At 38.3% G+C, this 26452-nt stretch overlaps 1 protein-coding gene across 4 annotated transcripts in view; it reads left to right on the forward strand.

Moving 5' to 3' along the window:
• The window catches only part of PHF20 (PHD finger protein 20), a 100128-nt gene that overhangs the window by 42040 nt on the left and 31636 nt on the right, over positions 1-26452 (forward strand). For 2 of the 4 annotated variants that reach the window (XM_028524815.1, XM_028524814.1), the window contains 4 exons: positions 3116-3503; positions 7755-7868; positions 8579-8767; positions 9785-9964. In XM_028524815.1, coding sequence (XP_028380616.1) covers positions 3116-3503; positions 7755-7868; positions 8579-8767; positions 9785-9964 — 871 coding nt within the window. The remainder of the gene's footprint in view (positions 1-3115; positions 3504-7754; positions 7869-8578; positions 8768-9784; positions 9965-26452) is intronic. The other 2 variants (XM_036009772.1, XM_036009773.1) reach the window with 2 other exon arrangements.

A 26452-nucleotide genomic window follows, 5' to 3' on the forward strand; every position in this document is an offset into this window, starting at 1 on the left:
GCTATAGTTTGGCATGGATTTGGCAGTCACTTGTGTTAGAAGTGCCTGGGTTGACAATTTTGTTTACTGTCCCAGGCGTGGATTTGGCTGAGCATGGGACCTGAGTTTTGATATTGGAAATACAGTGCTCATAGATACAGGTCATCTAAAAGTGTTTCCTATTTCATGATCCTCCCCTCCTTTCTAGTCTTTTTAATATTTATGTTTTCATGAAGTAGTTGAGGGAGAAGAGATCAGAATTTAGATATTGATGCTTTAAAAACTGATTTTTACGGTTACTCACCTCTTTGGTGTTTGCTGATGGGACAATATTTGGTGATACTGGGACCTGTTGTATTTTTTTCTTATGATGATCAAATGCTTCTCCTTATCACATATTTTTGTAAATTCTTCTGTATATATGTTTAGCAGTTTCAGTGGATCATAATATATGATAATGTTTAAAGGTAGCCCCCAGACATTTTGGCCTTTTACTGATTTTCTGCTTCAGAAAATTGTCAAAACTATAAAGCTTTAGCTCTGAAGATGTTTTCTCTTTGATCATTTGCCCCTCAGACATCTACAGAGCTATACAGTACTGTAATACACTATTTTGGTGTTTGATTTGATGATTTTTGTGTGCAGTTTCATGAAATGTGTTAATATAGATAGAGGACCATATTAAGAACTTGTCTGGAATTGTCAGATTGTATCCAGAACCTTCCCAAACGGAAAAGCTCAGGGCTCCAGAAAACAAATGTTCAACAATTCATTCTGCTGTACTCCATAAACTGATTGCTGGCACTCATGGTGCTTTGGCTTGGCGCTGGGCACCTTACCTAGGGTGGATTTGTGGGTGTTTCAGTTCTCAATTTCCTGATACCTCTGAGTGTCTTCACCTCATCCCAGACCTGGCAGGTGGTCAGGCACAGTCCCACGGCACCCGTTTGTTTCACCCCAACCCCCCACCCTAAGAGGACATAGTAGTTTGGGTAAGCGACTCCTCAGGTCTTTTTAACCCTAAAATCTAAGGCACTTACAAAGTAAAACTTCTTAAAAATATCTATCTGACAATTTTTAAAGCTTGTCTCATATAGTATTAGAATAGATTGGGGTTTCTTTTGTAGGACCACACTATCTTAAATGTTTTGATTAACTGTATTTTAAGAACATTTATCTTTTATTTTTTAAGTTAAAAAAACCCCATGCATTTGCTATAGAAAATTAAGAAAGTATAGAAAAGCACAGAGAAAGTAAAAACTATCATTCTGGCATCTAGATACAATTGCTGTTAACTGTTCACATTGTGATGTATATCCTTCTGTGTTTTTTGTTAAATGTGTATATATTTCTATTCAAAGTTGGAATCATGTAGTATATTACTGTACTATAACTTGCTCTTTTAACAAAATAACATTTCCCCAAGTTTCTTTTTTAATTTTTTTAAAAGAGATTTTACTTATTTATTTTTAGAGAGGTTGAAGGGAGGGAGAAAGAGATGGAGAGGGACATCCATGTGGGAGAGAAACATTGATCAGTTGCCTCTTGCACGTCCCCAACTGTGGGCCTGGCCTGCAACCCAGGCATGTGCCTTGACTGGGAATCAAACCTGTGAACTTTTCAGTTTGTGGGATGACACCCAACTCACTGAGCCACACCAGCCAGGGCTCCCCAAGTTTCTCAGTACTATGTGAATATGGCTTTTAATGGCTAGGTGGTGTTCTATAATATGTATGTAATCTTACTTTGTGTTACCAATTCCCTCATGGTCACTTAAGGGTATTTGTAAACCTGGGTGCCCAAGTCTAGTTTTTTTAAAGATTTTATTTATTTGTTTTTAGAGATAGTAGAAAGGAGAAAGAAAGAGGTAGAGAATCACCAATGTGATGAGTTGCCTCCCAGCCTGCAACCCTGGCTTGTACCCTGACCAGGAATCAAAGCGGCAACCTCCCGGTTCATAGGCTGGTAGTCAATTCACCTAGCCACACCAGCCAGGGCCAAGTCTGATTATCTTATAAGCAGGTTTTATTTCTAGGAATTTGTTCTAGTTCAAAAGTATAAATTTAAGTCTTTTGACCCAAATTGCTGTCCCCCCTTTGCGGCCCTACCCCACAAATAGTTGCAATTTATATTTCTGCCAGCAGTTACTGAGGAATGCTTGTTCTCAAGCATGGCTGTTTTCAGAAAATTTTGGGGAGTTGAAAAAAATATTTCTAGGCTCTAACCACAGGGATTCTCCTTTATTATTTTTCCTGTGGGACAGATTGAACTTTTACTCAGTGAGTGTTTAGACACTCCTTCCTGCATCTGGCAAGATCTGTGTGCCTAGCGCATGCTAGGTGCTGGGGATCTCATATGAACATGATATGCTGAAGATTGAGGTCTGGAAAGACAGGTATACATACAAATAAACTTAACTGTAGTTTTGGAAACTCCAGAGCTTTCCAAGTTAGCTTTATTATGAGACAGTCATACTAGGACACAAGATTTTTAGGATGAATTTTAAAGAAAGTAATTTAGGAGGAAAGTAACCAAGAAACAGTACTTCCTTTTGGTAGATAAAACTCAGTAAGTAACTGGAGGAGCATAGTAGGTAGCTTATTGGACTGAGCACAGCCTTAACCCAGTAGAGGGAGCAAAGACCCTGTTTTGGGTTGGAAAATCTTTGCAGTTTTCCTGTTCAGCCTCTAGTTATCATGTTGGGTTCTACTCTTCACGGGGAATCAGTATCCACTGGCACACTGAGTCACACAGGGCCACACAGGGCCTCTGAAAGACCCTGGGTCAGTGTGGTCATGTTTGGGATAAGAAGAATGGTACATGAAGACATTTTCTTAGAAAGATTGCTTTCCAAAAGAGGTCCCTGGGGTAGTTGTCTGTCCCTTTAATTATTTTTTAGTGACTTATTAATCATAAGGGAGATAGCTCTGTGTCAGAAGGAATTGCACATGATTGCTGTTTTCTTAGGATTATTTCTCAAGCTCTCAGGGTATGGGCAGATATTTTCAGTGGTGACCATTAAGTGACTTGCATATGTCCTTTTATTTCTTTGTTTTCATAAGTTTGTAAAAAACTATCTGATTTTATATTTGCAAGTAATCACAAGTGTGTTTCATCGCTATTTTGCTTATTTTAGAATATTGTGGGTAACGGTAGGCCTAAAGAAACAGATCACAAAAGTCTTTCATCATCTCCTGATAAACGAGAGAAGTTTAAAGAGCAGAGAAAAGTCACAGTCAACCTGAAGAAAGACAAAGAGGACAAAGCTTTAAAGACGGAAAAGCGACCCAAGCAGTCTGATAAAGAAGGGAAATTAATCTGTTCTGAAAAGGGGAAAGTGTCAGAGAAAAGCATTCCCAAGAACGAGAAGGAAGATAAGGAGAACATTTCAGAAAATGACAGAGAGTACTCTGGAGATGCTCAAGTGGATAAGAAACCTGAAAATGACATTGTGAAGAGTCCACAAGAAAACTTGAGGGAGCCAAAAAGAAAACGAGGCAGACCCCCTTCTATAGCTCCTACTGGTGAGTTTCCCAAGTGGGCTCTGCAGTGGGCAATGCCAGTGTTTTTCTGTGGCCCCTTGTGGTTCTGTGCATCAGTCCTTCATTTTTGTGGCGGATTTTGAATTGCTCTATGATATGAAAGTCATCTGAATTTTAAGGGAGGCATGTATCTAGATCAGCTATTTTCAATCTTTTTCATCTCATGGAACACAGACTAATTACTAAAATTCTGCAGCACCAAAAAGTATATTATTTGCTGATCTGACAAAAATAAAATAGGTATAGTTTTGATTCATTCACACTGGATGGCTATTGTTGTGTTGGCTCTTGTCACTTTTAATTTGACAATCTAAGGGGAAAGAGGTCAGTGTCCCTGACTAAATAGTCAGTTGTTGCCTGTTTTAAACATTCTTGTGGCACACTTGTTGAAAATTGCTGGTGTAGATGAACATAAGTTGGGAAACATGTCTGAAACTGAGCTTTTGGCGGGGGGCAGATAATTGTTCACTAGATACTTCAGCTTGTATGATAAAACCTAATAAGCTAAGGCTTTTTGCTTGTGCCTGTTTAAATGATCTCCGTTTAAGCAAGCTTAATAGAGCCTGGGTTCAGGAAATACAATTTTCATGGAGACATGAAAGAGGAAAAAAGTAAAATAGGTGTGGGTGTCTGAAGGAGGCTTACTGAAGGAGAATGGGCCCAGAGACCTAGAAAGGCATGGGTGCATTGGAAATTGTGCTCTCTAGAGAGTGATTATTGATTGAAAATTTTCACAATCTGAATAAAAAGCTGAGGTGGCTAATTGGTAAGAGTCAAGGTTAGAGTACAGACTTAGGGAAGAATGCACAATTGTGAAATAAGGTTGACATTTAGAATTTTTCTAGAATAACCTAGAATGAAACACACCCTGAACTTCTTCCTTTTTAAAAATAGATTGTTTTTGTTTATTTTTAGAGAGAGGGGAAGGGAGGGAGAAAGAGAGGGAGAGAAACATCAATGTGTGGCCGCCTCTTGCGTGCCCTACGCTGGAAACCTGGCCTGCAGCCCAGGCATGTGCCTTGAATGGGAATTGAACTGGCGATCCTTTGGTTCGCCAAAGGCCGGCACTCAGTCCACTGAGCCACGCCAACTGGGGACACACCTTGAATTTCTTCCTAAACCAAATACTTCTTCTCTATATTAGTTCAGTGGGATGAAGTGTTCTGAGGATCTCTAGATGGAATGCCTGTGATTATCCAGCAGTGTTCGTCAGACATTTCGACTTGTGTATTCTCTACATGAATATTGTAAAACTGTGAATCTTTTAGCACATTTTAAAGTGACATCTATTTTTTTCTCACAAGTTTAAATAGCTGGCAAAAGATATATTTAAAATATAAAATTTATTTTCATCAAAACTGTGGAATTACAGAATTGGTTCTTTCATTGTTTTCAAAGCTAGTCCTATCAATCCAGACAGTTTTACATCAGGCTTAATTTCTGTGGCATAAAGTCTACCTTAATATACTCCAAATACATGTATTAAAGTCATTCACAATAGACCAGCTTCTTGCATCTGAGTTCTAATTTTAAAACAGGAAATTGGATAGATTGATTTCTTACCAGATGAAATAAGGCACCTCCCCCTTTAGTGGTTGTGACTGGGTTTGCCCTCAAAAGCTTAGCATGCCGGAATTGTCCCTAGACAAATTAGGGCCTAGACCTGTGCTGTCCAATACAGTATCCACTAGACACCTGTGGCTACTGAGCTCTTGAAATGTGGCTAATCTGAATTGAGATGTGCTGTAACTTTCAGATACTTAATGTAAAACTCCCCCACGAGGATGTATAATATCTCAATAATTTTTATATTCATTGCATGGTGAAATATTTTTGGATGTATTGGGTTAAATAAAATACATTCTTAAAAATCAGTTTTACTTTTTTCTTTAACTTCTTAATGTGATGGCTAAAATTTTTAAGTTTACATATATGGCTTGCATTTGTGGCTCCTATTATATTTCTGTTGGACAGTACTGGCCTCATCACTGGCTTTCTCAACAGCGTTCTGGTAAAGGATTCAACTCTAATGCCCAAGGTATCCATGTAATGAATTGACTTATTTCCTGTGCATTCTGAATGATACTAGTTATAAACTACCCTTGGGAGAACTGAGAAAATAACCTGGGTGTTTTGTGTTCAAATGAGGAATCCTAGTTAAGAAAGTCTAGAAGTTTTAAACCTCTGGACAGTGTACCATGTTAAGATGTGAGATGAGTGAGAGGTGGCCTTTTTATGTAAGTGGGAGAGGTGGGAAAGGTGAACTGGCAGAAATCGAATGTGTCCTCTTCTCCGTTTAGGAAATTGTACATGTGGGAATTGAGTGTTGAGAAACTGATACTTCTTCAGCTATTCATGCTGTATCGTGTACCCTCTGGAAAGTGATGACTAGGGTAGTGGCACTTCAGCTTTCAGACTGCTCCTATGAAGCCATATGGCTTCATTCAGATAAAATGTCTTTCAGTTTAATGCTTTTATTTTGTAAGTGTAGGATTTCATTACCAGATAGGATCAATCTAAGAGAGAAATGGCGTTTTCCAAACTTACTGTTAACCCTTGTCTTTCCTTCCTGGTCAGAATCTCTGGAGCAGGGTCTGGAATATGAGTAAACAACCTTTCTAGATGATTCTTACTGTAAGAAGAGTTGGGGGAACACTGAAGCTCTATATAGTTAGCCCCAGTTTGTATATGGTATTGAAGTGAAGAAGATTTGCCAAATAGCTGATAAGATAGTTCACATTCCCTTTAAAAATTGCTTAGAATAAGTTCATTGACTCAGGGGAGCTTTGAGCCCCCTAGATTATATACAGACTTGATTGGAGAGGGATCTGAGCTGTTTAAGAAGGGTCGTTTGTGTTTAATTTGGAATGTTTGTGATCTCCAAGTTCCCACCACTTGGAACAAAATAGTGGTAGCACACTGGGAAAATCGAGTGCAGGATGAGCCGAGGAGTTCAGCTCTCTCTCATCAGGCACGCTTCCTCGGAACTGAGCCCTGTCTCATGTTTGGCCATTCCACGTGGCAGGTCTGAAGCTTTTGGTGTAAGATGGGTCTTCTCTCCTCTTCCTGTCCCTGCTTTTCCTTTCCCCTTTCCCTTCCCTTTGCGTTTTCTTCCCTTCCTCCTTTTTCTTCTACTGCTTGCCTTTGGGATTCTTATCTTTCCTGATTGTGGAAGAGCTTCTTAAGTGTTAGATTTAAAAATAAAGAGTACTGTCTGAGGGTTTAGTGTCTGCACGGCTAAGTTATTTCAGAGCAGGATTTGCTGCTGGTCAGCAGCCTTGCCTGGAACACTGACTGTTAAATGGAAGAGTCTCCTGAGGTTTTTCTGGAATTGTTTTTAGAGGTTGTAAATTTTGACATTCTTTTTGGTTCCTCAAAACTAGGATCAATGCCAAGCTGACTAATTTAGTAAGTAGAGATTGAAAACAGTCAAGCTGTAGTTCTAAGATTCATGTTTTAAGAATTAGCCTACATGGTAGATTTTTCTGAGTATTGCGTAAGTGAAGGTTTTGTTTTATTTTGTTTTTGTAAAAATAACATGAACTATTTAATTAAAAGTTATACAGGTTCAGAAAAAATGGTGGAATGTTGCCGTTAAATCCTGAAGTCCTTTTAAAACACCCAGAAACACACTCCTGCCTCCTTTTGTCAAACCAGGCCAGTCGGGAGTACCAAATCTCAGGAAAAGAAATAGAAGTCTGTAGCTCGGCCAGACTCCCGTTCTTAATCCAAAACCTCATCCCCATGGTGGGCCAGTGGGAGTCCTGCATTCTCTAGAACCACTAAGACAGCTCTCATGGCAGCTGCATCTTGCTTTCTTGCTTCCTAAGCTACGTGTTCAAGAAGGCCCCCTCTCAGCTCCCAAAACCATGTGGTTATGCTGGATAAGTCAAGTTTTGATGAAAAAGATTTGATGCTGATAAAAATGACTTTCCTATTATTCTTACACCTTCATATTTTAAAGCAGTCATGTTGGTGTGGAGTGTTTTAAAGAAAGGGTTTCAGGAGAGAAGCATATGACTAGAGCTGGGTCACAGATGTTAACATCTCCCGTAAGGAGGTCATTTCTCACCCATTTCACTTTTTTGTTTTCTTTCAGCTTAAGTAAGAATGCTCCTTGGTCTGTTTCTCCCACAAGAGTGTTTTTGTGTGTGTGTGTATTTATAGATAATGATGAGGATTGGACACTAAGAGATTCCATTCCATTTTTGTGTGGTTTTATTTTCATTGTAGCTGTGGATTCAAACTCTCAAACATTGCAGCCAATAACACTGGAATTGAGAAGACGAAAAATATCAAAAGGAAGTGAAATCCCATTAAAACGTCCTCGGCTTGACAAAAATTCATGTGAGTCTTCAGTTTGTGTATGTGTGCCTAGAACTGACTTCATTTGAGTGAGCTTGCCTGTATCCATGTTTTCCCCTATTTCCTGTAGGCTCTAAGACTTGTGCTTGCTCATAGGAGCTAATGTGGATGGGATGTGGTTAGATCAAAAAGAGTTTTGCTAGGAGAAAAATAAACCTTAGAGTATAAACCCCATTAATACTGGGTTCAGTGGTATCACCTTCATACCCATAACCTTTTGGTTTGATTTGATTTGAATTCCACTGGAAATTTAATGGCTTAGGAGGGCATGGATTTCATATGCTGAGTGAAACTTTGAAAATGCTATTTATTGACTTTTAAAAAGTATCTTGCCCCCAAAAGGGATTTTTGATGATTGTTCTAAGGCTCTATAAACCTTATTGACTTTGAAAGACAGTATGTAGATTTTTATGTTGGAAAGTTCCAACATAGAACTGAGTTGTCAAGATTGGGACATGACCTTGGCAAATATTTGCAGACCATAATCCTTAAGTAAGGAAAATTCTGTCCTGGCAGCGAGACTGTGCTTTTACTTAAAACTATAAACTAGGAAAAGATATTTCCTTTTATCATGGCTCTAGTATTCCATAAGTCTCTATAAAGTCCTTATAGAGGGCAGCCAGTCTAGAAATCTGTAGTAGCAGAGTTTTCTCTTCTGGTTTCTTGACTACAACTCTCTTAATGGTTTATAGCGCAGGGAAAGTCAAAAAACTACCCAGAAAACACAGACAAAGACTTATCGAGGAGACGGTCCTCCAGGCTGTCCACAAATGGGACTCACGAGATCTTAGATCCTGACTTGGTTGTATCAGATATGGTTGATACAGTTAATACTGATTCTTTGCAAAACGCATCATCCAGTACCAAGGAATCCGAAGAAGGTGAGTCAAAGTCTGTTCTGGAACTGTGTTGCCAACCTGATGCCTCTCTAGTGAAAACCAATCTAAATCTCTGTGTATTGACTTTCATGAGTTTTAGATAGTCTTGAAATTAAGTTATTGAATGGGCTGCAGTGTTTTTATAACATTATTCTTCATTGATAATTCAGTAGGCAAACTTTATGAGATTGGTTTTGCTTTTATACGTTTGAATATTGGGTTGTAGGGAGGTACAATGCTTGAAGAGTCCTGCCCTTCTCTCTGTCTTTCTGGTGCCATCTTATTCCAGTGCCTGTGCTTTTTTGTTAATGCTTCTGGCAAATCCTCCCTCACTGGCAGCCTCTTTCTTTGAGGTGCTCACAGCCGTGGCTATATGTGCTAGAACCTCTGAATATATTCTTTAAAAAAGGTATTTTTTAAAGATTTTATTTATTTTTAGAAGAGGTGGGGGAGAAAGAGATGGAGAGAAATATCTATGTGTGAGAGAGACATCAATTGGTTGCCTCTTGCACGATCTCCAACTGGGGACCTGGCCAGCAACCCAGGCATATGCCCTGACTGGGAATTGAACAGGCAACTTTTGGGTTCATAGACTGGCAGTCAGTCCACTGAGCCATACCAGCCAGGGCAATTTTTTAAAATTTATTTTTGATTTTAGAGGGAGAGAGAGAGAGGGGAGGGGTTGGGGAGGTAGAGAGAGAGAGAGAGAGAGAGCGAGCACGCGCGAGAGGGAGAGAGAACAAGAGAGAGAATCATTGATTTGTTGTTCCACTTACTGATACATTATTGGTTGATTCTTGTAGGTGCCCTGACCAGGGATCAAACTTGAAACGTTGCCGTATTAGAATGACACTCTAACAACTTAGCTACCTTGCCAGGGCTGTGAATATATTTTATGCTGTGAGATGAAGGGCTCTCTCTAAAAAGTTCCTGGCTTTCTTAGTCTGTTGAGGTACTTTTGGTTCTCAGACTATATACATGTATAATATATGTTTCCTGAGATTTCTTTTTTTCTTCTAGGTCAGTTGAAATCTCCTTTGGAAGCTGGCCAGATCCCATCTGCATTAACTTGCCATTCCTTGGGGGATGGATTGGGGGCTACAGGAGTGGAGTTGAACTGCAAGTCAATGGGAGAAAACGCTATGAAAACGGAACCTTCTTCTCCCCTTACTGAGTTACAAGAGATTTCTACTGTGGCAGGTTCATATTTAGAGTTAACATAATTCTCTCCTACTATACACTTTTGATTGTGAGCTATAAATAATGGATTCTTCAAATTATGTTTCTTTACCTTTTATTAATAATATTCCCTTATTTTAATGTTATACCCTTTTCATTTCTCATATTGCTAGTTTGTGTTTTTTTTTTCTTGATTAGTATGAGTAGGGATTTATCAATTTTGTTTCAAAGAACCAACCTATTATTTTTTTCTCTGTCTTTTTAAAATGTCATTGATTTCTGTTTTGGCCTTAATAGTGTTTTCTTCCTATAAAATTTTCTGGAAATGTAGGTCCTTTTAGATTTTCTTCTTTTTTCAGTATGAGCATTTAAAGTTGTGAATTTTCGCCTTGGTTGATGTAGCTCAGTGGGTTGAATGCTGAGTGGCAGGTTTGATTCCCTGTCAGGGCACATACTTGGGTTGCAGGCCAGGTCCCCAGCTAGGGGCCTATGAGAGGCAACAGATCGATGTTTCTCTTGCACATGATGTTTCTCTCCCTCTTGTTCCCTCCCCTCCCCCTCTCTAAAAATAAATAAACAAAACCTTAAAAAAATAAAGTTACAAATTTTCCACTAGCACTGCTTTAGCTACATCCTACAAATGTTGATGTTCCTTCTTCATTTTCATTCAATTTAAATATCTTGTGACTTATTTGTTGACCATGGGTTACTTAGGATGTGTGTTTCATACCTTGCTGTTATTGATGTTTAATGAAATTCCATTTTGGTCAGCGAATGTACTCAGTAGGATTTTAAGCTTTTAAAATTTGTTGAGACTTGTGGCCTGGCATATGATCCTGGCATATGATCTATGATCTTGGTGAATGTTTCATATGCACTTGAAAAAAATGTCTGTTCTGCCATTCTTGTTTATCTGTTCTATGTCTGTTAATTAGATCAAGGTGATTGATGGTATTTTTCCAATACAAATCTTCATTGATTTTGTTTTTTCGTTTAGTTCTATCAATTACCAAGAGAAGAATGTTAAAAATCTTTTAACTGTGATTGTGTATTGTCTGTTCCTCCTTTTAATACTGTTAGTTTTGCTTAGTGTATTTTGAAGTTCTGTTATTAGGTGCATACACATTTATGATTGTTATGTCCTCCTGGTGAATTATCCCCTTTGTAATATGAAATACCACTTTGTCTTTGATAATGGTATTTCACTCGAAGTCTACTTTATGTGTTACTAGTACAAGTACTCCAGCTTTCTTTTACTTACTGTATGCATGGCATATCAGACACTTTCTGTCAATATAAGTGTGTCTTTAAATTTTAAGTGTTGTCTTTTTTTAAAGATTTTATTATTTATTAGAGAGAGGGAAGGGAGGAGAAGGAGAGGAAGAGAAACATCGATGTGTGAGACAAACTTCAGTTGGTTGCCTCTTGTACACACCCTCTAAATAGTTTCGTTTTTACTGTGACCATATGTAAGACTTTTATACCATAATGTCTGCAGGTCTACAGAATTGCATACTTGTATTTGTATAATTTCAGTTCTGAGGAGGGGGTAGATCCTCTTCTGCTCCTCTTCCTCTTCTCCCCGTCTTCTCCTCCTTATACTTTCTTTACTGGATGCCATCTAGTTAACATAAATGCTGTAGCAGAACAGCTCTTTGAAAATAGCGAACCAAAAGTACTTAAGTATTTTACTCCTGGATTATCTGTTTCCATCAGGTTGGTCTTTGGTACCCCTGGGTCAGAGTGTTGTACCTCAGTCTTGTGGTGCAGGTGGTCTCCCTTTCCTGTTGAGCCTCCTCTCAGTGGCAGGGATCCTCTCCTTTCAGCCTGCTTTCTGTCACGTGGGGAAAATCATTAGAGTTGATGTACAAATAAGGTAGAGTTTCATTCTCAGAACTTAGTTGTCTGTTTTGGCAGGGAGAGCTCTAGATGACAGCTACATCCCGTGTAACTGAGCAGACTAAGCTCTAAATTATGTTGTCTTAAAGGTGGTATTATTTTAGGCATCACTTGAGGTTGGCAATGAATTATTCTTATACCACTAGAAAGTATGCTATGCAGATGAGATGAATGAGGAGACTAGGTTAGAGGCTAAATCCAGTCCCTGTTTCGAAGTTTACATATTTTGTGGAGGTCTTGGGCTGACCTCTTTCTAAACAACACACACAGTATCTGTCTTGTGTCTTGGTTTCTATAGAGGATGGAAAAAAGGTAAAATGAGGGTGGGACAAGTGAGTCTTGGGAAAGGAAGATGGTAAGCTTTTATGTATTTTGCTTTTTAAGGTTGCACAGAGGATTTTCTAGGGAATGATACTGAAACCACTACAACTAACTGAAGCACTGCCCATTTTCCAAGATAGTTTATAGTAATGGCACAGGTCAGATTTCCTTGGGCTTGTGCTGGGAGAAATAAATGCATCATGGAACCTATTACTGTACTCTGGAAGTAGGCTCTAAGCTATTTGCTTTGATGACTTTTAAAAGCCAGAGGAGAATACAGTTGAAATTGTTTTTCTTGCGTAGGCATTTGTTTATGCTGTAACACAGAAATTAAGAGTAGGTGCCATTAGAAGTTCAGAGATCTCAGATTATTCTTTAAATCTGGGCCCAGCCTACTGGCCATTCACAGAAAACCAGGATCATTTGAAAATAGGCTGTAGTCCATTCATTCATTTTAGTCAACAGATATTTAGCAAGTGCCTACTAAGTGCTATACGCTATTCTAAGCTGTCTCATTTGTGAGAATATTCTACATGAAACACAGAATAAACAAGAGAAGAGCTAACAGAAGTATGGTCTCAGTCAGCAATTTTTTTTAACTAATATTTGTTAGAACAGGACACTGCCATGTGGTCTAGATCAGTGATTTTCAACCTTTTTCATCTCATGTCACATATAAACTAATTACTAAAATTCTGTGACACACCAAGATATGTTATAATTTTGATTCATTCACACTGGATGGCTATTGTTGTGTTGGCTGTTGTCATTTTTTATTTGGCAGTCTAAGGGAAAAGAGATCAGTGCCCCTGACTAAAGTCAGGTATCGCATGTTTTAAAAATTCTTGTGCCCCCACACACCAGTTGAAAATTGCTAGTCTAGATCAATGATTCTAACATATGGAGTCTTAATGTGTTGTCAGTTATAAAACGAATAGGAAGTTGTCAGTAAAGTATCAAAAGCTTACAAATGATTTACTTTTAAATTATCCAGGTTAGTTTCAGAGTCATGTCTATAATAGTTTTTGCAAATGATTTATTTTGAAATTAACCAGGTCAGATTTAGTGTAATACAATAATGGTTTAGCTTTGATGCACTTGCGAAGGAGGGTCATAAGGTTACAGCCATTGTAGCTTGGGAAATTGTGGTGTCTGTGGTTTGCCATTGGGCATATGCTGTAATGGAAAATTGGTTGGGAATTCATTGTCCCAGGGGTTAGAGAGATGAATGAAACATCCGATCCATGCCCTTCTAGGTCTTTCTGTCCAGATGAATGAATAAAACTGCAGGTATCATAACACAAGACAGAAAGGCGATGTTATGCATAACACTTAGAATAAAACTATGGAAGAGAAGACTTGACAGCGATAATATTTGCTTGCCCCATGAAAGTTGAATTCAGGACTCACTTGTTGAACCCTTGGTGTCATGAGTAATACTTAAAACTATGGAAGAGAAGACTTGACAGCGATAGTATTTGCCTGCCACATGAAACTTGAACTCAGGACTCACTTGTTGAACCCTGCCTATATGCCCAGGAGCTCTGCTAACTGTTGAGCATACAAAGACAAGTGGGCATTCTTGGTCTTAGTGTCCATTAAATGTTATTTGGATGTGACTTTGGGAGAGGGGTGGTATTTAGGTTGATGGTTTGGAGGCAGGGTGGAAGAAGATGGCACTTGCACATGTTCTTGAAGGATAAGTAGGAGTTAGGCATTTGGAGGTGGACATAGACCAGTGTCAACAAACATAATCAGAGGGTCTTTTTTTGTAAGACTGTCATGTGTGCTTTCTGACTTAATTACCACGCTTCTTTCCTGAAGTGGGTCAAGACTGAGCTGGTAAGATGCTGCCAAACTGAGGTCAGTTGCTTTGAGGAATTTATGGAGCTACTGAAAATGCAGGAGGCGGGGATAGCCCTGAAACTTTCATTTGTCTGTCTGTGTTAGTAAGGTTGCTTTCCTCCTGTTTAGCTATTCTTTGGCCTTAAGGTATTTTAAAGTACTTTTTCTGAATTGTTGGAAAATAAGTTGCCGGCTTTTATGCTTAAATGCTTTAAACAAGGACATTCTCTTACATGACCACAATATAATTTACTGAAATCAGGGCATTACTTAAACTTGACCAGGGATTTTGTTGTTAACCTTTTACCTCATTTATGGAAGTGGTCTTGGGTTCATTCAGTTACTCTTTTGGTAACTTGCTTTTGTATATCCATAAATTTGAAAAGTAGTCCAGAAAAGTACAAGAATAATAAAATTAACATTCATGTCTCCCACCGCCCAGAACTGTTGGTATTTGGTCATGAAAGCCTCACTTAGGTTCTTATGCTGGCCTGCAGTGGGCCTGCTCTTTCTGGCTACCTGCTACCTCTCCAGCTTCTTCTTCCTCACTCTCTCTCCTTACTCATTTTGTTCTAGCCACATGGCCTCCTTGCTGTTCTTCAAGCACAGCAGTTACACTGTCACCTTTCACTCAGCACACTTCTACTGAATACCGCTTATTCCCAACCAGAGCAAATAGATCCATTGGAAAAGTTACTTCATTAGCTGAGTAGCTGGTAATATTTAATTCTTTGGCTTATTCATTCAACAATTACTTGAACAATGTTTCTTATATACCAAAACTTTGAGGGAGAGAGAGGAACCTGGAGGGGGTTAGGAAAACACACAAAAATGAATAACTTGTCACCTTGACCTCAGGGAGGCACTTACGAGAATGGATTGTCCTGGATACTTCCAGTTGGTAAAATTAATGGTAAATAGCATTAGTGATTGTTCATCACCTACCTTAAATATTTCTGATTTACCATAATGTTGACAACCCCTTTCTTCCCCAAAATTTGAAGTAACTCCTATTTTTTTGATGCAGTGATTTTTTTCTCCAAGATTCCTGCTTGGTATGGGGATTTTGAAAACTCAATATGTATGACAAGATAAAGAATGTTTTGAAAATTAATGTGAGAAGGTGTTTTAATACATTTTCTAAAGTATTAAAAGTTAAAATCACACAATTTGCTCATTGATTTTCTTCATTGAAAAACATAACATGGCAGGAATATAAGGTCATCCCAGACTTTGTGGGATGACTCAAAAATGATGTCGTAAGGAGACAAGGAAAGGTTTTGTTTAATGTTGATTTTTAAATGAAATTTATTTTTAATAAGTATTAGTTCTTTTGATGAATTGTCAGAACTACTTTCTGAATTAAGGCATCTGGGACCCCTATTTTAAAAAGAGTTTTATAAAGGAAAAAAATAGTCATTTTGCTGTTCGTTTTTTTCTGTAAATTTCAAAGCCAATATATGTTAGGAAAAATTAAAACAGCTAAAAGAAAGAGCAAGTCTTCCCTTTACAATTTTCTCATTCTAGAAAGACCTGTGGTACAATTTGGTGTGTGGCTTTCCATCCTGCTAGACATGGTTCTGTGCATATGTATATACAAACACACATATATACATATAGCTTTAAAAAACATAATAATAGCACCATATTCTTTTATTATTCAGTGGCTTGCTATTTTTATTTATGGTATCCTTCCATGTTCTTTATCTCCTTTCACAATTGTATATGATTTATTTTGTTGTATGAATATTCTATAATTGATTTAACTATCCCCTGCTGAAAGATATTTATTTCTAAATTTTCTTCCTGTTTTATAGGCAAAGAGGCCAATACTTGCCAAGGAATGACTTAGGTAGAGCTGTACACTTCCTAGATGGCTGGCGTGGTGACGCGTGGTCTGTGGCTCCCATCTTCCAAATGAGTGCCTAATGCCATCTGATGAGATGCTAGGTGCTATGTGACTCAATCCCTGCCTTAGGAAAGTTGTACCGTGTGTGATGCAAAACTCCCACTGCTCTTGAGGGGACTCCTTAAAGCAATGTGTACACTCTGAGTTAAGAGGCTTATTAGTAAGGTGGCAGGCTTGAAGAGCAGTGTATGGTACAAATGATGTCAGCTCCAGACACAGTGGTGCCTTTGGAATTCTTTAATTTGATCTGGAATGTGAGTGGTGTTCCTGGTGTTCCTTTTGGAACAGGGCTTAGTGGTGTGTACAGGACATCCAGGAAGATTGCTGGGAGACGGGGGTTGTTGTTGAGAACTCATTTACCAGGAATGTGTTATGTAAGCAAGCAGGAAGGAGGGCGGTATCATCAGAAACATCTAGGAAGGCCCCTTGAGGCCAGATGCTGCTGTGTTAGTCATTGTTTAGTGACTGCTGTCGCAAGCTGGTGCCAGTTGTGGAATTTCTAACATGGCCTGGAGTCATGATCTGATATGTGTGAAGGGGGCCCCTGGGCAGCAGCAGGAGAAGCTGGGGATGGCGACAACAAGTCTAGTCTGGAGCAGAAGAGAGGATTAGCTTCTTCTGTGGCAGCTGAGGCATTTGGGGCAACTCTGCCATCTTGTGGAACAAATGCTCAGTGATTTTTGTGAGTGCAGAGGTTGCAGTCCAGGCAATAGGCTTGGCAAGGTTGCTTTCCTCCTATTTAGAAACTCTGTGGCTTCAAAGTATTTTTTCCTGCATATATTTTAAAGAAATTTTTATTTTGAAATCATTTCAGACTTATAAAAAAGTTGCAAGCATGGTACAAAGAATTCCTATATAGGCATACCTCAGAGATAATGAGGTTTGGTTACAGGCTGCTGTGATAAAGGGAGTATAGCAATAAAGTGAGTCAGAATCTTTTTGCTTGTGGAGGGTGTTGCCTTCAGTTTATAAAACACAGAACATCTGCAAAGTGTGATAAAGTGAAACTCAGTAAAATGAGGTATGTGTGTATGTCATCAACCAGTTCCCCACTTGTTATCAATTTACCATGTGAGCCTTATTACTTTTTAAAAAAAAATTGTTTACAAGCGTTTCTTTGAGCCAAACTGGTGACATATGCCAGGGAAGCAAGATCTCAAATGTTCCTATTCTGTTTTGTTTGTTTGTTTGTTTGTTTGTTTTTAAAGTTTTCCTTATTTATTTTTAGAGGGGAAGGGAAGGAGAGAGAGGGAGAGAAACATCAGTGTGTGATTGCTTCTTGCATGCCCCCGACGGGGGACCTGGCCTGCAACCCAGGCATGTGCCTTGACTAGGAGTCGAACCAGTGACCCTTTGGTTTGCAGGCTGGCACTCAATCCACTGAAAACAGGGCTCTATTCTGTTTTTTAAAGTATTTTTTCTGAATTGTTTGCAAACAAGTTGCAGACCTTTGCCCTCGAATACCTCAGTACATATTTCTTAAAAACAAGGACATTTTCTTATGTTATCACAATATAATGATCAAAATCAGGACTTTTATCAGTTGTAGCAAAAGGGTGAAAAACTTTTTTGTTTTTTTCTGGTCAGGATCTAATCCTGGATGACATATGGATTTAATTGTCTTTTTTTTTTTTTAGTTTTTTTATCTGAAACAATTATTCAGTCTTTATTTTTCATGACTTTGATATTTCTGAAGAATATGGTGGTTCTCAATATGGAGTTTTCTGATGTAGCCTCATGATCAGATTTAAGTTATTCACTTTTAGCAGAAATACCATCTAAATAATGTCTTTTTCAATTGTATTGTATCAGGAGGCTCATGATATCTGTCCCGTTTACTGGTGCTGCTAACTTTGATCATTTGGTTAAGGTACTAACTACCAGGTTTCTTTACTGTAAAGCTATTATTTTTTCCCTTTATAATTAAAACATTTCTTGTGAGAGGATACTTTGAGATTATGTAAATACCTTCTTTATTAAATATTTGCCTACTATTTTAACATTTATTGATATTTCTTGCTTGAAACAACTTTAACAAATGGCTTCCTAATGGTGATTTCTAACTCTCATCATTCCTTCTACATTTATTAGTTTGTGTTTTATTTTAAGGAAGAGCTTTCCCTTTTTTATTTATTATTTTTATTTATAGACACATGGACTTACAGATTCTTACTTTGTTATATGGGTTATAATGTTTCTATTATTATTTATTTTAATACCTATTGTGGTCCCAAATTTGTTTGGCCAGTGGGAGCCCTTCAAACTTGTTACTGTATCTTCTCTTCTTTGAGCACTTTTTAACTTTCTGGCATAACAAGATGTCAGCCCATATTTACCCAACCCTGGATTCAGCTGTTTCTCCAAGAAATTCTGTTTCTTTTAAGTGGAGAAATTAGAAACCGAGATCTGGATGCTAAGTGTGCTCATTGTTCCTAGGTACACAGAGAAAATGTGGAAGTTTCTCTTTACCACTTGCCTTCCTAGCCCAAGCCCCTCTCTGGACGAATCCATTATCAACAGTTTACTTTCTGTCCGTCTGGTTTCCTTTCTGTGCATTTTTTTAATACCCCCCCCCCCCCCCCCATAACCATACATGGAATTGAATAGTAGGTACTGGGCAATTTCCTGCTTTCACTTAATAATATGTCTTGAGATTATCCATATCAGTAAGTACAGAGCTACTTCACTCTTTTAAGTGGCTGTTTAGAATTACATAATTCAGATTTCCTGTAATTTTTAAAACTGTTTCTCTGTGGACATTTTGGTTGTTTATTATTATTTTTTTTATTCTAAGCATTTGACTGAACTTGCTGTGAATGTTTAAATCTGTTCATGTTTTTCTTTTATTGATTTTTTTACTTCAAAGCTGAGAAAGTTATTCCCTCACAGACTAAAAAATGTTTTATTTATTATAGTATTTGAAGTACATGTCAAAAAAAGTATTTTAACTACTGGGTTCATGTGGTATCATTGCTGATTAGATTACCAACTGTATTAGAGGTTGGTGCTGAGGGAACATAAGACAGTGAGATGTGGCTCTTATCCTCTGGCTGGAAAAGTGACAACAGGATCCAAGAGCAGATCCAGAGTGCTAAAGACGGTCTGTAGCAGATGGTCACTTGTCCCAGGAGTTGATGGCATGTGGTCCCTGATTGCCAGGGCCATTTGGACGCCTTTCTGCGTGTGGAGTGAGCCGGGTCTGGATGGAAGTGAAGACTTGGCTGAGGCAGGGAAGGATGGCTGGGAGCATGAAGCCGTTGCTGGGGCCAGCAGTGGGCTGGGGCAGATGCTGAGGCCTCATCGTGGGTTAATGGGAGATGCGTTTCAAAAGCAGGATGCTACTTAGAATGCTAGACTGAATATAGCCAATCAGACTGAATATCACCATCACAGTCATCTAACTGTGAGGTTTTGAGGTACTAGTAATAAATATACAAAAGAAGGGGGTTAAATAGGACATTTATTTCTAATCCAAGTTTCAAGACACATAATATAAACACCCTTTTTAGTATAAAAGTAATGTGCTTATTGTAAAAGGGAATGTATTAAGTGTTACTAGAAAATGTCAGGGCTTCCAATCCTACCCTGTATTATCTATTTCTATGTTAACAATATTATTGCAAACATAATGACTCAAAACACACATGTACTATCTCACAGTTTGTGAGATCAGTCACAGCTTAACTGGGTCTTTTGCGTGGCTGCAATCAAGGGGTTGGCCAGGGCTGTGTTCTCCTCTGAAACCTGTACTGGGGAAGGATCTGCTTCCAGGCTCACATGGTTGTTGGCCACATTCAGTTCCTTGTAGGAAGTCAGACTGAGGGCCACAGTTTTTTGCTGGCACTCTCAGTTCTTTGCCACATGGACCTCTCCATAGACTAGCTCACAACATAGCAGCTTGTTTCATTCAGCACGGAAGTGTAAGATGGCTGTTACAATGTTACGTAACATAATCATGCAAGTGACATACTGTCACCGTTGCAGTATTGTGTTAGAGGCAAGTTACCGGTCCTTCCCACACACAGGGTCAGGGGATTTATATGCAGTTGTGACTACCAGAAGGCAGGGATTATTAGGAGACATTTTATAGTCTATTCCCCCCTCCCACCACCACCACCAAAAAAACACACACACACACACACAGTGAGGAAAACATTCCTTAGAGTTACTATTCTTACAAGGAAATTCAAATTCTGTGGACTGTTTTTCTCTGTATACTAGTGACATGGGAGAGGCTGGAAATCACATGAGGAAGAGCACAGCATTTACATGAGAATACCCGTAACTCTTTGCATATACTGATTTCCATCCATACTTCTTTATAAAACAGGAATAAATTGGTTTCTACCCCAAGGGTAACTTGATTACCCTTAGCTTTCGAACCAGGCTTCTGCGAGGATTTAATGTACATATTTCCTGCCTTCTGTGTCCTAGTAACTGCTCCCCCGAGTGGATGATGTCACTTAACAGGTACCACTGGTGACAGATGTTCCAAATGAACTGTCCTCCCCTCGGGAAATACACATCCATGTGTGAGACTTGGGATTTACATAGACAGTGGCCCATGGGCCCTTTGGGCAGCCAGTGGCTCTCTCATGTCTTGACGGTGCTTCAACACCGTGTTTCTTTTGTCACAGGAACAGCTTTTTGGAGAGGAGCATAATGTGAAAGTATAAAAGAATTTTGTTGCCTGTTCTGTGAAAATAATATGACTATTAGAAACATGTATGTTAGAAAACACAGAAAAGCAGAGCAAACTAATTTTGTTTACTTGAAAACTCATAATCAAAGATTGCCATTGTTTACTTTCTTACAATTCTAAAAAATAATATATACTATTACATTTTATATATTAGTCTTATACATGATTTTATGTTTTGCTCATTATGTTTCTTTTGTGGGTTTTCTTGAGCATAGTTATGCTGTTTTTTTTACATTAAACTATGTAAAACACTTGCTGGCTGCATCACTTTACTGTTCCTATTGTGCTTTTATTAATTATTAATACATCAGCCTTTGATTAATTAGATGTTAAAATTTTGCGGGTCATGCCACTGATATATGAACCCCTGGCTTGGACTATGCATAATACTGTTTTAAGAAAGTCACTGTGAGATCAGTGACAACTATGATGACACCTAATGTTCAAGTAACTCGTTACAGTTGATAGGAGTTTTCTCTTCTCTTACCTCATGGAGACTCGTGGGAGGCTGACTCTCTTGTTTGATGTAGTAGTACAGTAAGTACTGTAAGAGAAGAAAATGAACACACTCTGTATTTCACATTTTAGAATAAGGAGTGAACAGAACCAACTGTAATACAAATAGAAAGGGACAGATACATGATTTATTTTCCATGAAGTACTTACAGAGATGCAGAGAAGGCAGAACAAAATCTTTTCTGCTGAGAAGCCAAGGAGGAAGTATTGTGCAAAGAGGTGGCATTGGAAGGATGAGCAGGGCTTGGTTTGCATATGGGAGAAGCGTGCCAGACAGAGGGGACCACGTGGACTACACTGGCCGGACTGGCAGCTTTCATTGTGCCTACAGAGAGCTCCTTGTGGCTTTGGTAAGGGAAAAGTAGGATAAAATGATAAAGTCTGGGAAATTTTCTATGCCTCTAAAAATTTATGGAGTTCAAAATTAGTACAATTTGTAAGACCTTCATGAAAAAGGAACAAATACTCAAGTCTTGGGGTATATGTATTTTATGTATATACACACACACGTATGTATTTTTTTGCTGCTGTTTCATTTTGACACATAATTCTCATTAAAAAGCAAACATACACATTAATACTATGTAATATTTTTTATCACTTTTCAGTTTGGGGGTCTGAGATTATAGTTAATTATGTCATCTATCAGATTTTCCCACAGGCTATTATCCATAACTGGTTTATACCATATTTGCTGCTTGTCTCATCCTGATGCTTGTGTTGATTGTTCTTTCCCAATAGTGCAAGGTGTATTACTAATAGGCTTGTAATTAGAAGGACATGCATATCAATGAGTTATACTGTTATTAAATTGAATTTACAGGGGAATCTTCCTGAACTTCCATTGTTGAAGATTCATAATTCTCAAATCTTTCTTTTAATGTTTACTCCTTCAGACAACTACCAGCAACTCATTTTTTGTTTAATCAATGCTTATCTTGAAGGGGGCTCTTGGCTTGGCCAGGGGCTTCATGACAGTGACACCTGGCAGTGCCGTCTCTCCTAGGGAGTTTCTCTGTTCACCTGAGCCTCTGTGATCCTAGTATGGCCTCTCGGAGGCAGGTGGCCCACCTGCATGCCAGGCTTGCTCTCCTTTGGAGGTCCAGCTGTTCCTACCTTTTGCTAATTAAGGATTTTGCTTTTGGAGTTTTTATCCTGATAAACTAAAATTTATTTCCTTTTGAGAGGCTTACTAGGTTCAGGCTGCTATGACAGAATGCCATGGACTGGGTGGCTTATAAACAACAGGACTTTATTTCTCATAGTCAAGGAGGCTGAGAAGTTCAAGATCAAAGCTAGAGCAGATTCAGATTCTGGTTAGGGCTTACTTCCTAGTTCCTACAGTTCTCACTGTAACCTCACCTGGCAGAAGGGACAAGAGAGCTCTCTGGGGTCTCTTTGATAAGGACACTAGTCCCTTTATCACGTAATCACCTTTCAAAAGCCCCTCCTCTAAATACCACATTGGGGATTAGGTTTCAGCGTATGAATTTAGGGGATCCCTAGCACTATCATACCCAGTATATCTGTATTTCAGCAAATAATTTGACCACATCTCTCTTGAAATCTATCTGTGGACAAGGAGGAAATAGATATATGAGCGTATTGGTGATCTGCATGGACGAAATTGAATTGACTCGGGCAGTTCTATCCAGAGTGTAGATTAATTGGTTGGTGTAAGCCTAATCAATTCCATAGACCATCCTCAGCCGTGTCCTTCTGGATCTTTATCAACAGCTGGAAAAAGACCTAAGAATATATGGGACTACAGAATGGAGTTATAAAATTACTGGACTAAAATAATAAGATAGAGTTTACTAGGGCTAAATGTAACTTATTTTATATAGATTAACCAAATTATTTTGGTAAAACAGAAATGCACTTTAATTAATGTTTTAAAAAGACAACACAAAGTTCAGGGTTTTGGCGGACTAAGCTCGATCCTCTCTGGCATTGTATAATGTGACTGTTTAAAAAAAAGTCTTTGCATTTTGTACAAGTAAGATGTCCTAAAATGTGGGGATAACAGTCCAACTGAATAGCCATACTAGAAATCCTGTGGTTGGTTTTGGATTTCACATTTTTAGGATGTAGACAAAACAGTGCTGACAGAGTGAAGTGTCTCCCAGCTTGTCTTTTGAGGGCTGGTTGAAGGAATGTTTCACTTGGTTGATAATTATAATAGCTCTTTCTAGCTATGTTCCATAAGTGACAAGCCTGTTTTCTAAGATGTATTTTATGTTTGAAATGGCCTGCTTTGTGCCAAGTACATGGGTAACTATGGCGCTCTGTCCAGCTCTTTGAAATAGGTGTTATTACCCCCTTTTATAGATGAGAAACTGAGTAATCAGAATGTTTTAAAAATGTGCACAGCTTACCTGTACAATTAATGAAGGGTAGAGCTGGGGTTTAAAGTTGGCCATTTCCATTATAGCATACTGCCCCTGGCATGAGTGTGCAGTGAGGCTGGGAGCGGCAGTGACTTCTGCCCTTCTGCTTATGAGCAGGTTAATTCCTGAAAGGCTGTTCATAAGTCCCATTTGTTCATCATCCCAAAATGATACTGGGTAGTAATAAGACACTTAAATACCACACACTTTTCTGGACTTGTTGCCTGCAGTTTATTTAATTCTCACACCTCAGTGAAGAAGTTAAGGTTACTGTTATTATTTCCAGTTGCACATGAAGAAACTGAGGCAGGAGGAATAAGTAAAGGACCCAGGACTGGAACCAGGTCGTCTAGCTGCAGAGTACACTCCTTTGACCACTGTCCTGTCTTAGCCTTATGCAGATGACAGGTGTACAAGAGTACAAAGTTTTCGAATAGAGAGAATGGTAATTCTTTATAAAATTGGTTCAAAGTTCTCACTTTCAACTCTTTTCATATATAGGCTTTTAAATTTTTATTCACAAATTATTTTATATATAATTGGTATATAACGTTTCAGGTGGTGAATATAGTGATTTGACATTTTTATGCCTTACAATGTGATCGACGCCATTAATTCTAACAATCATCTGTCACTGTGCAAACCTATCATAATTTTATAAACTATATTCCCATTTTCCTTTTCTGCTCATCCCTATCCCCCTCCCCTCTAGCAACCATCCCTCTGCTCTCTGTTTGTATGGGTCTGTTTTTGGTTGTTTTTTCTTTTTTTTATATTCATATTAAGTGAAACAACAGTATTGATCTTTGACTTATTTCACTTAGCACAATACCCTCTAGATCCATCCCTGTTGGAAATTACAAGATTTTGTTGTTTATTGCTTCATATTGCATTATTTATATGTACCACATCTACTTTATCCATTCATTATAATGGTGGACACAGATTGCTTCCATATCGTGGCTGTTGTTACTAATGCTGCAATGAAAATAGGGGTGCATATGTCTTTTAGAAATAGTGTTTTGATTTTTCTTTAGGTAAATACCCAGAAGTGGAATTGCTGGATTGTATGGTAGGTCTATTTTAGCTTTTTAAGACATCGCCAAACTGTTTTTATAGTGGCTTCACCAATTTACAGTCCCACCAACACTACAAAAGGGTTCCCTTTCCTCCCTATCCTCTGACCAGTGTGAGGTGTTATCTCATTATGGTTTGATTTGCATTTCTCTGATGATTAGTGATGTGGAGCATCTTATGTCTGTTGGCCATCTCGGTGTCTTTGGAGAAATGTCGTTTCATGTCCTTGTCCCATTTTTGTATATTTTGGATATCAACCCTTTGTTGGATATATCATTTGCAAGTATATATTTTCATTTGTAGGTTGTCTTTTGTCTTTTGATGGTTTCCTTTCTGTGGAGAAGCTTTTTAGTTTGATGAAGTCCTGTCTATCTTTGCTTTTGTTTTCCTTGCTTAAGGGGACATACCCAAAAACATATTTAACTCAGACTGATATCAAATAGTTCACCACCTATGTTTTCCTCTAGGAGTTCTGTGGTTTCAGGCCTTATATTTAAGTCTAATTCATTTTGAGTTTATTTTTGTATATTGTGTAAGCGAGTGGTCCAGTTTCATTTTTTTCATGTGTCCAGTTTTCCCAGCACCACTTGCTGAAGATGAATTTCAATTCGTAAATTTTTTTAAAAATTCAAAGACATTTGCATTTCAGCATTCTTCTTTTGCATTGTAAATAATTTTATCACAGATCTGGGCTTCAAATACAATTCAAAGAATGGTTGAGTTTACTTGAACTTTAGTCCTCAGGTTGTGGCAGTCAGTAATGCTCCCTGATCTCATTCCTTAGATTGGTTGACACAGTGGTAAGTGGAGTTGTCTGGAATGAGTTTTGAAATGCTGTCCTGTGGAAAAGGAATTATTGTGAAATGGTCAATATTTAACCTTCTTAATCCTACAAAAATGACAAATTTATATGGTTTACCCTAATAGGCCCAAGAGGAGGAAGTTTGAGAGAAACTACTTGTTACTTGGCTTTAAGAAAGAATTTTAGAATGAATCAGAAGTTCGAGTTTTAAGTTTCTCTCCTGATATGCTTGTCCTATACCATTAGTCTGAGAAGCATGTATTCCATTTTACTTTATGTTACTACTTTTTCTTCTCTTAACTGCATCTAACTGATATGAGCCTTTTATATCTCGTCAGGGGTGGAAAGTGGTTTTAAGGAGTTCTGCTTGGAGGGGTGGTGTGTGTATGTACAAGTTTTGTACTTGTTTAAATTGCCGATATAGCAGTATCCATCAGTCGTCAAGCCTAGCAGTTCCGCAGTCATACCCTAGTGCTGCAGCAGAGTATGATTTAGGTTGAGTTTAAGAATTTTAAAATTTGTTTTGATTATGGAATGTTCTTCAAAAAGTAATCATAATATTTACTAAAGTTTCAGCACACGATCTGCTCCTAATGGAACTTGTATCATTGCATTTAGGAAAAATTTGATTCACTCAAGAAAGCATATTTTGGGGTGACCTGTTCTGTCACCCAAAAGGAGTAACTTGAATTGAAGGTGATTGCTCTCATTTGAAGGAGGGCTCTGTGAAGGAAGTCTTCAATAAACTGATTTTCTGACACACGAAAACCTTGTGACAGCTTTACTTTTTGCTGTTGATACATGAGACCAGTGCCTTCTGTTTGATTTGGGAGGGTGGTTTCAAACTTTGTCTCTTGAATTTAATCATTGAGCTGTCCAAGTTCTCCTCATGCCTTCCAGCTTCATTCACTTGGTGGTTTTTTATAGTCTTGAGTCCTTTTGATGAACAAAGTACATGGCAGTGAAATCTCAAAACCGTTCAATACCAAAAACCTTTATAACAGTTACTCTCTCCTTGTGAAAAACTGTTGTAAGATCCCTTCGGTGT

This window comes from Phyllostomus discolor, chromosome 9, assembly GCF_004126475.2.
Source record: "Phyllostomus discolor isolate MPI-MPIP mPhyDis1 chromosome 9, mPhyDis1.pri.v3, whole genome shotgun sequence".
In the NCBI taxonomy this organism is placed as follows: domain Eukaryota; kingdom Metazoa; phylum Chordata; class Mammalia; order Chiroptera; family Phyllostomidae; genus Phyllostomus; species Phyllostomus discolor.